Raw genomic sequence first — 14,430 nt, 5'->3', positions numbered from 1 at the left:
GATGAAGTCCTAAAAGTTCATTTTTGCTTTTGTTTCACTAAGGCTGGCTAAGTTTTAAAATTCTAAACTTCAGGGACCTGGCATGGTGGGGACCTGCGCTGATCCTCTGGGAAAGGGTCTCCCTGCACTAGGAACGAAAGCAGGTTTGACCCTGAAGGGCAGTTGCATGAGTGCAGGTTTGGAGTAAAATGCACTAAAGAGCCAGTGGCCAGGTTAGCTGCCCTGAGCAGGTCTCTCTGTGCCTATGCTGAGGGGTTGGGAAGGATAATGGCAGCCACCAGCTCCTTTGTCCCCAGAAAGGCAATGCCACTGCTCTCAGATGCACTCCAAGATGGGGGGCACCATCTCTCTCAGTGTGTCCCAAGGGATCCTCAGATTGCCCCATCTGCCTCTAGGCCCCTGCCCTCCTCCACAGGGAACAAAGCAGCGCCCTCAGGTCACCATACCTGCTGAGCTGCAGACCTCTAAAATTCCAGTTTTTGAGTCCTGCTGGTTGCCTGTCTTGTTTTCCGTCAGTGGCTTTGGGGAAGTGTTTTCCTTTTTTTTTTTTTAAAGATTTTATTTATTTGACAGAGAGAGACAGCGAGAGAGGGAACACAAGCTCGGAGAGTGGGAGAGGGAGAAGCAGGCTTCCTGCTGCGCAGGGAGCCCGATATGGGGCTCGAACCCAGGACCCTGGGATCATGACCTGAGCCCTGTGCACTCCTTTCTTTCTCATCTCTCTCCGTGACCAGGGCTCCCTCCCTTCTGCAGCACCTGCAATCCTTTTCTCCCCCAAACCATGTCTCTGCACATCCTACCTTCCACGATGTGGTCTCCTTTTGCCGTCTAGTTGTGCAATTTGTTCTGTCAGTCCTCAGATTGATTTCTTGGGTGTTCAAAATGATCTGGTATTTATCTAGCTTTGTTCAAGGGATGAGGCAAGTCTACGGTCCTCCTACTACTCTGCCATTTTGGCTCCTCCATTATATAACATTGTTAATACTGTTTATATATTAACTTAAGTGATCAACAATTTTTTTCTCCATACAATAAAGAAAATTAGAGAACAGAAAATGAGAATTTAGCTATTTTTCCCCCATGAGCCCTTATTTCATATCGTTTCAGTAATTTTGAGGCAAAAATAAACATAGATATTATCCAAAGATACGTTCATTGTTTAATTGACATTCTAAGAAATAAAGCTAAAAATTTTACTTAGTGACTAACGTTTTGTATCTGTTTATTTAGAAACTGTCCAGTCTTCCAAAGATTCTTTACTAACTTAATTTACCTAAAGACGTTAAGTTAGAAAAGTTTAGATGTAGGAAACAAATTTTGACATGTACCCACATATGAGAAAGACAGATGGTTTAGACAGTAACTTGGACCCTTAAAAATTTTATCAAACTGGGTAATCAAAAAGCCAGTACTTGTTATTCCTTGATGTATGGGAAGGATAGGATACTACCTACATTAAGCAAGATATCTTTCTTTTTAATCTCTTTTTCAGAAAAACAAAGAGAAATAATCTCATGGGATTTCTTCACTCTTTTAAGTTACCTCCCAAATACACAATCTTGTTCATGTCAAAAGCCCCCCCGCCCCCGCCCCGATGGCCAGTGCAATTCCAAATTATTCTTGGTGAAACTGTGCCAGTTAGAATGTATTAGTATTATAAGGAGAAAAGATATACCTAGAAGAGGCACAATTTTAGATTGAGAAGACTTTGAGAGAACTGGTATGGTCCTTAAGGTAATGTAAGTGGTGACTGGGTGACTCAGTTGGTTGAGTGTCCAGCTCTTGGTTTTAGCTCAGGTCATGATCTCAGGGTCCTGGGATCAAGCCTCACATTGGTCTCTGCACTCAGCAACGAGTGCCTGAGGATTCTCTCTCTCCCTCTGCCCCTCTCCTGGCTCATGTTCTCTCAAATAAATCTTAAAAAAAAAAAGGTAGTGCTAGTGCTTGGGTAACTTTATCTCCCTGAGCTTGATCAAATGCCAATTGTCACCAATGAGGTCAGACAAAATCTGAAACAAAGCAGAAGAAATCAAATAGAGCAATTCTCAGAGACCCAAAGACATGAGTAAGCAAGAAGTCCTTACAAGGTTTTGAAATGATATGAGGCAAAGGCAGGCCAAATGGGGAATTACCTGGGTCCAGCTTGGGGATGGAACTTATCATACTTGGCAGGTAAATTTTAAGGAGGCCCCCAAGACCCTTGCTTCCTGCCAGCCATACATTTGCAAAATTCCCCTTTCTTGAGTTTAGCCAGACTTATGACTTGCTTCTAACCAATGGAATGCAAAGGTGATGGAATGTACATGACTGCATTTGCATGACTACCTAAGAGTGTAGCACCCATCTTGCTGGAGTTTCTCTCAATACTGGGTTTGAAGAAGCAATTTGCCATGAATCCTACAACTACAAGGAAATGAACTGTGCCAACAATCTCAGAGCTTGGAAGCAGATCCTTTCCCAATCAATGCTCTGACAACTCAGCCTTGTGAGACCCTAGGCAGACTAGGCCCTGCTAAGTCCAAACTACTACTTTTTTTTTTTTTAAATGTATTTAAGTTTTAGTTAACATACAGTGCAATATTAGTTTCTGGAGAATTCAGTGATACATCTGTTACGTACCACACTCAGTGCTCATCACAAGTGCCTTCTTTAATAATCATCACTCATCTAGCCCATCCCCACCTCCCTCCCTCCATCAACCCTGCTGTTCTTTGTCGTTAAGATTCTCTTATGGTTTATTTCCCTCTCTCCTTTTTCTCTTTTCTCCCTTCCCAGATGTTCATCTGTTCTCTTTCTTAAATTCCACATATAAATGAAATTATATGGTATTTGTCTTTTTCTGACTTTTTTCACTTAGCATAATACGCTTTAGCTCCATCCATGTCACTGCAAATACAAGCCCAAACTTCTGACCCACAGAAACAAGTGAATTAAGTGTGTGTTGCTTTAAGAAACTGAGTTTGTTGTAATTTGTTACACAGTCATAGAAAACTAATGAACTAGCCTATGCCCATGCTCGCCCTATAGACTTTTCTTCTTCTAGACAAATTCACTTCTAAATATTCAACTTAACATTTAGTTCCTTTTTTCTAGTCATGGGCTGTTGAGGTTAAAATTACTTACCCAAAGTTTATTAGACTCTTCTGGTAAAAATTAATCAATGTTCTTTCCCCCATTTTAAATATTAATATTAGTACAGTGAAAGAGATGGCAATAAATTAGCAGTGACCAGCTTTTATTTACACAGCTATCCTCAACCCACCTGCAGCAAGTACACATTTTGTTGTTAGCACAGAGGTCTCTCCAATTAGAATGAGCTCCCTGAAGTTAGTGTCCTTTGGCTTTATATTCCCTCCAGGATTTACACATATTGGGTATTCAATAATTGTTTAATTAAAACAGTTTAAGCTTAATAATTAATGATATCTGGGGTGCCTGGGTGGCGCAGTTGGTTGAGCATCCGACTCTTGGTTTTGGCTCAGGTTGTGATCTCAGGGTCATAGGATTGAGTCCCACATTTGGCTCCACGCTCAGTGGGGAGTCTGCTTCAGATTCTCTCTCTCCCTCTGCCCTTCCTCCCCGTTCTAATAAATAAATATTTTTTTTAAATTTAAATTCCATTAGCCAACATATAGTACATCATTACTTTCAGATGTAGAGTTGTTATTCATCAGCTGCATGTAATACCCAGTGCTCATTGCATCACGTGCCCTCCTTAATGCCCATCACCCAGTTACGCCATCCCCCTAACCCACCTCCCCTCTCCAGCAACCCTGTTTGTTTCCTAGAGTTAAAAGTCTTTCATGGTTTGTCTCCGATTTCTTCCCATTCAGTTTTCCCTCCCTTCCTCTATGATCCTCTGCGCTGATTCTCATATTCCACAGATGAGTGAAACCATATAATTATCTTTCTCTGATTGACTTATTTCACTCAGCATAATACCCTCCAGTTCCATCCACATCAATGTAAACGGTAAGATTTCATCCTTTTTGATGGCTGAGTAATATTCCATTGTATGTATATACCATCCTCATTATCCATTCATCTGTCGATGGACATCTGGACTCTTTCCATAGTGTGGCGATTGTGGACATTGCTGCTGTAAACATTGGGGTGCAGGTGGCCCTTTGGGTCAATACATTTGTATCTTTGGGGTAAATCCCTAGTAGTGCAATTGCTGGGTCGTAGGGTAGCTCTACTTTCAACTTCTGGAGGAACCTCCATACTCTTTTCTACAATGGCTGTACCAGCTTGTATTCCCACCAACAATGTAGGAGGGGGTTCCCCCTTCTCCACATCCTCGCCAACATTTGTTGTTTCCTGACTTGTTAATTTTAGCCATTCTGGCTGGTGTGAGGCGGTATCTCATTGTGATTAAAATAAATAAATAAATCTTAAAAAAATATTAATGATATCTGGCTTCATTTTAGGTGGCACTTCTGCTTGATGCCCCAAAACATCAAGATCCATGACAGGATGGATACTGGGACCACAAATTATGAGTAGTGTGCCAATGTTACTGTTGCCCAAGCTAAATCTCACAAGGGACAAAGGGAAATAACAGGTAATTAGAATTCAGAGATTCTTCACCATCATCTTCAATTAGCTGCCACAAAATTTCCCAGTACTGAACCTCTCCTAAAATTCTTACTTCTCCCAATCCCTCCAGGTATCTGAAATAGAAAAAAAGGAAAAAAAAAAAAGCCCAATTCTCCCTAAAAGATTTCTCCCTTATTTTTTGTCTTTTAAATAACAATCTCAACTGTTGGCAGTTTCTGAGGAATTCAAAGAACATCAGTAAAATTTAGGTCAAATTAAATTTATAATTAAAAAACAGATACTATTTTTGGTATTAAGCTTAAGAAAACGCAGTCAAGTCTACATAAATATTTATAGACACTAAAGCACAAAGCAGCCAATCTAGCTACATCTAATGTTTAATGACTGTGGCTGAGTCTCTGTTCTCTAGCAAAACAGACTAAGCTCCTGATGGGCGGGGACCATGTTCTGGTCAGCTGTGCATTTCTCCACATATAACACACTGCTCACTCAAAGGGACACTCACAGAATCTGTTGAATTCAAAGAGAAAACAGTATTTTTAAAAAAAGTCAATGGTGATTGCTAAGGTGACATCTAGACCCAGATGTTCAAATAACACCGTTCTTGCCCATTCTGCAGTGAAACGGTCAGAGGGAGAGAGTGTTAAACCAAAAAGCAGCACTGAAACCTCCAAGCCTATATAAAGAAGAATCACACCATGTTTAGCCAGTGAAAAGGACTAGTATTTAAAATATATTTTAATGAGAACACTTTCTCACTACCTTTAAATAAAAATGATTTGCATTTTTTAATATGAAACTGCTCTGGCCTTAGGACTTAACTGCTTCCTGGTCTATGGGGTTTAGATGCCACTGCACCACTAATTCCCCAGTGCTCTTGAGGCACGTGTTAGACATGTCCTCCTCTGCTGGAAGTCCTTGGGGCAACTTCAGGGGCTTGATCCTGTGACATAAGAAAATGCTTTTAGAATTATATTAGGTAACACATTTTAAAAAATCGCTGACAAACAACAAACCTTATCAAATGTTTAACCACTTTCAGTTTTGCGTTCACTGAAGGGATATTCTTGTGAACTTGAGGAGTATGTGCCTAGAAAGAAAGGAAACCATGTAATGGATCAGTTTCAGAGCAGATGGCCCATGTTTCAGCAAAATGTGAAAATGAAGGCTTATTTTGTCTAAATCAAAGTTTCAAATAAATTACACTAAATAATACATTTAAACAAAAGAAACAACAAAAATACACCTTAAAGTTTAAGAATTATAAAATTTAAAGCAAATTTAAACATCACGTAAGATGACTTAAATAGTTGCATACTTTTTCTAATCCAAGCATCTTTATTATATCTTTTTCCCAATATGGACGTCTTTTTGTACTTTTTATTCTGGTAACAATATGCAGTTTATGAGGGTGCTGTGGATCCCCACCATATTTTTCATGATCTGCAGGTGAAGGCTGAAATACCTAAGAAAGGAGAATTATAAATGGTAAATTTTCAACTTCTTTGTATGTATGTTTTTCAACTTCTACATATCTATGCTTCTAAGTACCTCCTTTTTTCCTTAAAAAAAAAAAAAAACCCAACCAACCACATAACAATCTCATGCCAAATTTTTCTGTAATCCTATCCTCAAATTGAACATTTATACCCATCTGATTACTTAGACAGAAAAAGTCTAATAATTTCATACTCTGAAAAAAGTATCACACAGGCAAAAACTGTTTTAAGAGTGAAGCAGGAGCCACCAGAGGACACTGAAGAGTTCAAATGTCAGAGACTGTATTAGCACTGTATAAGCTGGGCACAGCTGCATCCCTTCACCCCGTTCAATCAGGGGGACAAAGCTAAGCTTACAATGACAATAACACTTGAGGATCATAAAAAAGTATGTACAAAGTACTAGAAGAGTACAGACAAATGACTGCCCATGAAGGATTAGAAACGGCTCCAAAGAGCTGCTATGTGAACTGATTCTCTAAGAATCAAGATGTTCCAGTAAGCTATCCCACGAAAACCTTCCCTAAATACATAAAATGTACTGAATAAGGATGTACATGGTAATACTACTTGTAATACTGAAAAATTTAAAGGCCACATCCATGTTCCTCATAGAATAACTAAATGAATTAGGATGCATACATTATAAATAAAACTAACAATAACAAAACCAAACAAAATACGATATAATTAAATAAGCTATGATGTATCCAATGGCACACAATGCTGCCATTAAAACAAATACAGCTTACTACCTTAGCAGCTACTAATGTTGAAGAACAGCCATAATACATTCTTGAGCAAAAGAAAAGAAAAATCCACACAACCATGTGTAATAGGACTTTTTTTTTTTTTAAAGATTTTATTTATTTGAGAGAAAAAGGAGAGATAGAGAGACAGTATGAACAGGGGGAAGGGGCAGAGGAAAAGGGAGATGCAGACCCCCTGCTTGACTTGGGGCTCAAACCCAGGACTCTGGGATCATGACCGGAGCCAAAGGCAGACGCTTAACTGACTGAGACACCAAGGCACTCCTGTAGTAGGCTCTTGTATTTGTTTCATGTGTACCAAAATACACAGGTTTGTATATATGATACATTACATAAATACTGATTCTAAGAAATCATTTTATACACACACACACTTATGTATGTATAAAGGTTTCAAAGATATTAGATCAAGAGTCATACCTCTGGGGAATCACACACACAGAAGATGGTACTTTAATCCAAAAGCATATAATTCAATCATGAAAATAATATTATAGAAACTTATCCTTGAGAGGCTCCCATTATATTGCTAAATGAAGAAAGCAACTAGAGAAACAGTATACATGAGATGATTCACATCTTTAAAAACATATAACAGAAAAGGATGTGGAAGGTATTGACAGTAGCTGTCTCCAGGTAGGTGGGATTAAGAGTGCTTTTCAGTTGTTTTTGCTTGTTTGTATTTTCTAGGGGTTTTGAAGAGACGCAGGGTGAGAAGAATGGTGGAAGACAGAGTATGGGGCAGGCATGCCAAAGAAAAGGAGAGAAGATATAAAGAAACTGTGTAAAGAGCCTGAAATATTTGGGAAAACCAAGTGGTTCTATGTGGCTAATGTAGGGACAAAACACAAAAAGCAATGTAGCTAGTGTCTTCCGAAAGAATGGTATGTACACATAAATCTAGCAGTTCTCTCGCAAAGATTCCAAGTTGCAATAGTCAAGATAGAAAGTGAGAGCCACATAGACAGTGTCTGAGCAGGAAGAAGACTCACTGTTTTCTGAGGACAATGGTGGTATGAAAACACAAACTATTAATGCAAAAAACCATAAGCAGGAATAAACAGATTCTAAGATGATAAAAACCTACTACTACAAAGGCCGGTGGCACATTTAAAAAAAAACCAATCATTTAGATAAATTCTACCACGCTTTATTTAAACTCTGCCCTACCACCAACATCCACAAATAACTTAACATAAAAGTTTTCAATATTACAAAAGTAGGTATCTTTTAAAACAGCACATGCTTAAAAAAATAGTAATTCTAACCCCCCTACCCCCCAAAACCCTTCTTCTTACTTTATCTGGAATTCTTGACTTGGTAAATTTGTGACGAATCCAATCCGTGCAAATAAGAGACTCCACACCTTTTGTCACAGTCTAAAACATGATATAAAACATTTTTTTTAAGAACTCTGTCTACTGCAGAAATCCATACCCACCAATTTTTAGGTGACAAAAGTCTGTTTCTACCTAACATAATTATCAAACATTTATCTCAGCCCCTCAGCTGAATGAATATATTCATCTTACCACTAACATTGGAAAGCAAAAAGCTCGTAAATATGACTTTTCTGTTCTTTTTTTTCAAGTTTTTATTTAAATTCCAGTTAACATACAGTGTAATATTAGTTTCAGGTGTAGAATTTAGTGATTCCTCACTTACATACAACACAGCTGGTGCTCATTGGAAGTGCCCTCCTTAATCCCCATCACCCATTTAGCCCATCCCCCTACCCACCTACCTCCCTTCTGGTAACCCTCAAGTTTGTTCTCTAGAGTTAAGAGTCTGTTTTTTGGTTTGCTCCTCTTTTTTCTTTTTCCCCCTATGTTTATCTATTTTGTTAACTTAAATTCCACATATGAGTGAAACAGAGACTTCTTGACCAGGGGTTGGCAATATTTTTCTGTAAAGGACTAAACATGAAGTTATTTCCAGCTTTGGGGCTGTATGGTTTCCATTGCCAAGTCTCAATTCTGCCACTGGGGGGCAAAAGCAGCCCCGAACAATATGTAAACAAGTGGGCGTGGCTACATTCCAATAAAGCCTGATTTCCGAAAACAGGTGGGCTGAATTTGACCTGCAGACTGTAGTTTGCCAACCCCTGCTCCACACGATGTGCAATAATAACCTTCAACAATACACTGTAAAAAGAAATGAGTTTATGGTTGTCTTTCTAGTCCCTACAATGCCATCACTCCTAGTTCCTATCTCTTGTTGCCCTTCTGCAATCTTCTAGTCCTGTTGCTCTCAGTCGGCTAAAGAGAAAAGATTCACTGCCAATCCCTCCTATCTGGAAACTCCTCTCTGGATAGGCAATATTCATTCCCTTCATGCCCTTTCTGTCCTGCTGAGGTCCACACATAATTAGAGAGTAAGTAGGAGCGAATGAGCAAGGGAAAGGAAAAATATGGGCTTTTAATCCTGGTTCTGTGCTTATCATCTGTGAGAAATGAGACACCCTCTCAGAGAGTCAATTTCCTCAGCTGTTTTAAAAGGAAACAATACTGACCCCACAGGATTAATTTAAGGTTAAGGTAATCTACATAAAGCACCTAATATTACTATCTATAGCCAACAGCACACCTGTATCTAGACTCGCCCTCATGAACAGATTAGGCTGAGCTGCTATAATTTCTGTAAGAAAGACTACAAGGAAATCCATGAAAATACAAGCATGAATGGTTTCTGGGAGAGTGCTTTTCTTCTTTCTGCTCTTCCACAGTTTTCTATTTTTCTATGATTGAAAATACACTCTTTTCGTAACTGAAGAGAATAAACCCTTAAACTTTAAAAAGATTAAGGGGAAACCAATACTAGCCATTTTTTACCAGCATGTTCTCCAGGTAAAAATCTTCAAATCTTTAGTGATAAAACAGCAGATAAACCATAAATAAGACTGATCCTCAACACTAAAAAATATATATAAAAAAAGGAACTTGTGCAGTTAAACCTGCCTGGTTGTTTTGTTAATTAAAAAAGAGAAAGAAACAGTTCTTAAAGAATAAAAAAAAAAAGAGAGAGAGAGAGATAATACTTGAAACACTTACTTGGTGTCTGCCTGGGGGCCTCTGAACTATTGAGCGCAAAATCCCTGCCATGAGTGTGGTGACTGTTCTCTTCTGAGGCTGTGACAAGCAGAAAATAGATCTGTTAGTCAAATGTGTCTTGGAAATGGCCAGGTGCCCACTTCTGTATTATTAAAAAACTAAAGAACAAGTTAATTATAAACTCAGTTAAAGTTTAACAGTGAAATATTATTTTAATACAATAAAGGTAAGAATAAAGTTCTAATAAATGTGTTATTTGGAGTTCAGCAAAACCATACGTAGTAATTATACATTAACCACATCCTATTTTTGCCAAATGAGTTAGAACCTAGGTTGACTCAACAAAAATGGGCAAAGGAAGTTATTGTTTAAAAAAATTCTCTTCAATAAGCACAAAGAATGCTTGTTAAAGAGTCACAGAAAATGGAAGAGCTAGAAGAGACTGAAGAAATCCCGACTCCTAGAACTAGAATTAACAACCTTCTTACCTTATGTATGTGGAAAATGAAAAATCAATCATTTACCAAGGGCATCCAGTTATCCAAGGAGTATATGGTCTGGAACCCAATTTTAGTTCCTGGTCCAGCATATTTTCACTAAATCATAACATCTTTCTGTTAAGAGGTAAGCCATAACTTTCTGTTTTGCATATTTGTACTGTTAAACTATTCTTAACGAACATGCATTGCTTCTATGATGTAGAAAAAGTCATGTTTATTTAGACACAAATAATTACAACCTACTGTACTGATGTATACTAAAAACAGAAAGATTAGGTTTATGAACTACATGTATATTTTGGATAAGTTATTTAATTTGTGTGCTTCAATTTTTTCCCCAGAAGAAAGAATATAATACCTATCTTGCAAATGAGTTATTCTAAAAACACCTAAAACAGTATTTAGCACATAAGAAGCCCTCAATGAATGGCAGCTTTTACTATGATAAAATTATTAAATTATTACAAAACTGTAATAAGAATAACATATCAAAATAGAATACAATGGTGTATTTCAGTGAATCCACCAGATTCTGGCTCACTCAAGCTCTGTAAGTCTTTCCTGTGATGTGGAAAAAGCAATGAAGTTGTGGGAATCAATGCAAGATGTCCCATTAAAAGAGCCAGACTTCAGAAAAATTTTCAGCAACTGAACCAGTCTCTCAAAATTAATTATGCATAGGTTTTAGAAGAGTTAACTACTAAATCCTTAGTGCCATGAAATCCAGAATTTTGTCTTGTTCATTTTCTACTCTCAGCATCTAACACAGTCTCTGATGAACGGTGTTTGTTTCTGAATGTCTGATTCAGTTAATGGGTTAGATCTATGGTCTGCTCAGCTCAGAATTCAGAAGTACCTCAAAATTTCATAACTCTCATTCAGACTTCAGACTTCAAACATTACCATATAGCATAACAATTCCTAGTTCAAATCATCAGCCATTGCTTGGTTGTTTATATAGATTTTATATCAAGGCTTCCTTAGAAGAAACGCTTAATTTCCTTAGAAGAGATGCTTATTTAATCCTCAGGCCCTTCAATCAAATAGGTAATGATAAAATATTTTCTTTACCATACTTCTTCCTCCCAAGTTAAATATAATATACCAACCCAACTCATTTGGCTTCACACTATGTTACTCTTTTTCTTATCACTTAAATTTCAACAAAATCCTCCTTACTGGCCTTCTAGCTTCCATTCCAAGTTCCCTAAGATCTCTTCTCTATGGCAGCAATCATCTAATTAAAATCCTAAATCAGATCATGTCAATCAACTCCTCTTCTCAAAACCTTCCAATGAGCCAGGTTTCTCACTGTTGGAGTGAGAAGTAACATATAAACAAGAGGAGAAAGCCAGAATAAATCCATGTGATCCAATGGCACAGGATTAGAGTTCGAACTCATGTTTAGCTAAATATAGACAGTGATGGATATAGAAATAATCACAGACATGTATGAATACGTGGGTTAGCTCTGTTAGCTAAGACGGCTAAAAAGCAATGGAATCCCCGTAGCAATGAGCACACCCAGCACCCTGATCTTAGCATTCTCTAATAAAAGAAACCAGGGTTCCATGGAGAAATGGCTGATTGGAGGGCTACCTCAGGGAATATATAAAGATGAGCCTGGAGCATCTTGTAGCACTAGAAATGAACTACTCAAAAAATCAAAATGATGAGAGTATGTTAAAGGGACATAGGAACCAAGTGAAGAGCTCCCAATGGCAAAAGCTGGACCAATATGAGCTACAAAGTAAAAAAGTACTGGCTTATAATCCAAACCATAAAATAACCATGATTCCATATTCATATAAATAAATGAAGAAGTAAATTAATGGGAGAGAAGAAACAAATGTCTTTTATAGAAGAATTCCAAATAACTTATGCAGATACTTCCCTCTCAAAAAGGTGGAGCAAAACCACTCATAAGTATGGGCTATGCTTAACAACTTGCTCCCAGAGTACAGTATAGAAAGGGTGAAAAATAACATTGTACTAGAGAAACCTCACAAACACTATGTCAGCCAGGTGATCATGGTAAATATCAACTGTGATAAAGTCAAGTTGATAGCATGCATGCTTAATATGATGGAATGAGAATGGCACTTCATGTCTGTGGTCTTCCTCCCAAAAACCCCTAACACCATGCTGAGAGAAAAACATCAAACTCCATTTGAAGGACATTGTGGAAAATACCTGATCAGTACCTCTTCAAATACCTGAGTGCCTTAAAACTGTCAAGGTCACCAAAAACAAGGAAAGTGAGATACTGCCATACTCAAGAGGAACCTAAGGAGCCATGACGACCAAATGGGATTCTGGAACAGTAAAAGGACATCTAGTAAACACTAAGAAATCCAAATGAAGTATGAACTTTGGTTAATGATGTATCAGTATTGATTCATCAATTACAATATATGTACCATACTAATGCAAAATGTTAATGAAAGGGGAAATCAGGTGTGGGGTATACAGGAACTCTGTACTATCTTCACAACTTTTCTATAAACCTAAAATTATTCTAAAATAAAAAGTTGATTTATTAAATACCTAAAAAGCTTTAATGCATTGGAGCAACAGCCAGTCCTTAACCCCCACCTCTAGGACTTCATCTCCAACCACTCTTAATCAATACACACACTGGCCCCCTTACAGGTCCTACAAGTTGCCAGGAAGCCATACTCCTTTGGAAGGCTGTTCTTTCTCCTGTAATGCTCCTGATATTCACATAGTTAATTCTCTCACTTCCTTCAATTCTTGGCTCAAATCTTTTCTCAGTAGGGCCTATCCAAATTCCATTATTCAACATTTTGACCCACCCCCAAACTGTCAGACTTACTTCACTTGATTTTCTTTCCATAGCACTTATCTTCTAACACAGTTTACTAGGTTTGTTGTTTGTCTTCACCCAGTAACATGTTAATTCCGCAAGGACAATGATTTTTAAATTTTGTTTTGTTTTTGGCCTGCCCTGTCTCTTCACAGATGTATCCCAAGCATATACCTAAAGCAGAAGCTGTCATGTACTAGGCACTCAATCAGTTTTTGTTGAATTAAGTTTAATTTACAGACTTCAGAAGGTGTGACAGTCAAAAGTTATGTTTTAAAAAAAAGTAAAGATTATTGTTAATAATAAGGCACACAACTCTTGGGCTTTGAAGTAAGTGGCTCCCAGTTAATGTCTGAATAGTTTTAGACATCCATTTAATGACAAAAGGAGGGGAAACACTACCGAAAATGCACAACACAGAATTTCCCTTTCAATAAACCGAGATCTCTGAAGGCAATAAATGTCTCTTCTTTTAATTCCTAATGCCTATCAAGTAATAGGCAGTCCCCATCCTCATCCGCGCCCCTTGGCAAAAAGACGCAGAACAGGCAGCTGTGGATAGGTGGCAATCAAAAACATGCTTGCGAAATTACAGCTTTTGGTAAAATGGTAAATATTTTAACTACCAACGCTGGAAAGTTTTGCCTTCTAAAATGCAATTAGGTAAGCTTTTATCTTTACTAACAAAAAAATTCAAGTTACACTGATCCCCAGTGGGAAACCGAAATTAGTAATAAAACAGAAGCACAGAAACTGCTAAAACAAACCCGAATTCCCTTCCTCACTAAGCTATCCTGCCTAGGCGGCTCGGCCCTTGGGCTCCAAGAGTCGGGCTCAAGAAGCCGCGGGGATCAGGAACTGGGACACAGGCTCCGGTCGACCACTGGCTGTTCGCGAGCCCATGGGACAGTACACGGGCGCAGGCCCATTTAGGTTACTGCGACCTGCAAACTCAGAATCTAATAGGAAAACCAACAGCCATCTCCATAGCGTTCCCAGATACGTACTCCTGGCAAAAATGCAATACTTTCCGCCATTCCCCTCTCACCACCTACTGCTAAAAGTTGTTCAAACTGAACTTACCAAATGAAAGAAGAAAAAAGGAAAGATCACCAAGCGCTACATTCAAGCCCAGCAGTCACAGCGTGCACCAACTGCGACACCGCGCACTTTAGTTCCGGCCATGTCCCGCCCATTCACGGGCCATAAAGAGAGCGCAGGCGC

At 38.4% G+C, this 14,430-nt stretch overlaps 1 protein-coding gene across 3 annotated transcripts in view; it reads right to left on the bottom strand.

Annotated features, from left to right (window-relative positions):
* Positions 1-3,218: 3,218 nt before the first annotated feature.
* The window catches only part of MRPL30 (mitochondrial ribosomal protein L30), a 34,713-nt gene continuing 23,501 nt past the window's right edge, over positions 3,219-14,430 (bottom strand). For 2 of the 3 annotated variants that reach the window (XM_088026563.1, XM_028103875.2), the window contains 5 exons: positions 9,880-9,957; positions 8,128-8,208; positions 5,879-6,025; positions 5,577-5,650; positions 3,219-5,503 (listed from right to left, as the gene is read on the bottom strand). In XM_088026563.1, the coding sequence (XP_087882689.1) occupies positions 5,371-5,503; positions 5,577-5,650; positions 5,879-6,025; positions 8,128-8,208; positions 9,880-9,957 (513 nt within the window). In that variant the 3' untranslated portion in view covers positions 3,219-5,370. Of the gene's footprint in view, positions 5,504-5,576; positions 5,651-5,878; positions 6,026-8,127; positions 8,209-9,879; positions 9,958-14,289; positions 14,420-14,430 lie in introns of those variants that run through there. The other variant, XM_028103876.2, reaches the window with a different exon arrangement.

The sequence above is a fragment of the Eumetopias jubatus genome, unplaced genomic scaffold (assembly GCF_037043125.1).
Source record: "Eumetopias jubatus isolate StellerSeaLion01/CBP00866 unplaced genomic scaffold, mEumJub1_p1.0 scaffold_9, whole genome shotgun sequence".
Lineage (NCBI taxonomy): Eukaryota > Metazoa > Chordata > Mammalia > Carnivora > Otariidae > Eumetopias > Eumetopias jubatus.
This window is presented reverse-complemented; position numbering and strand designations above follow the sequence as displayed.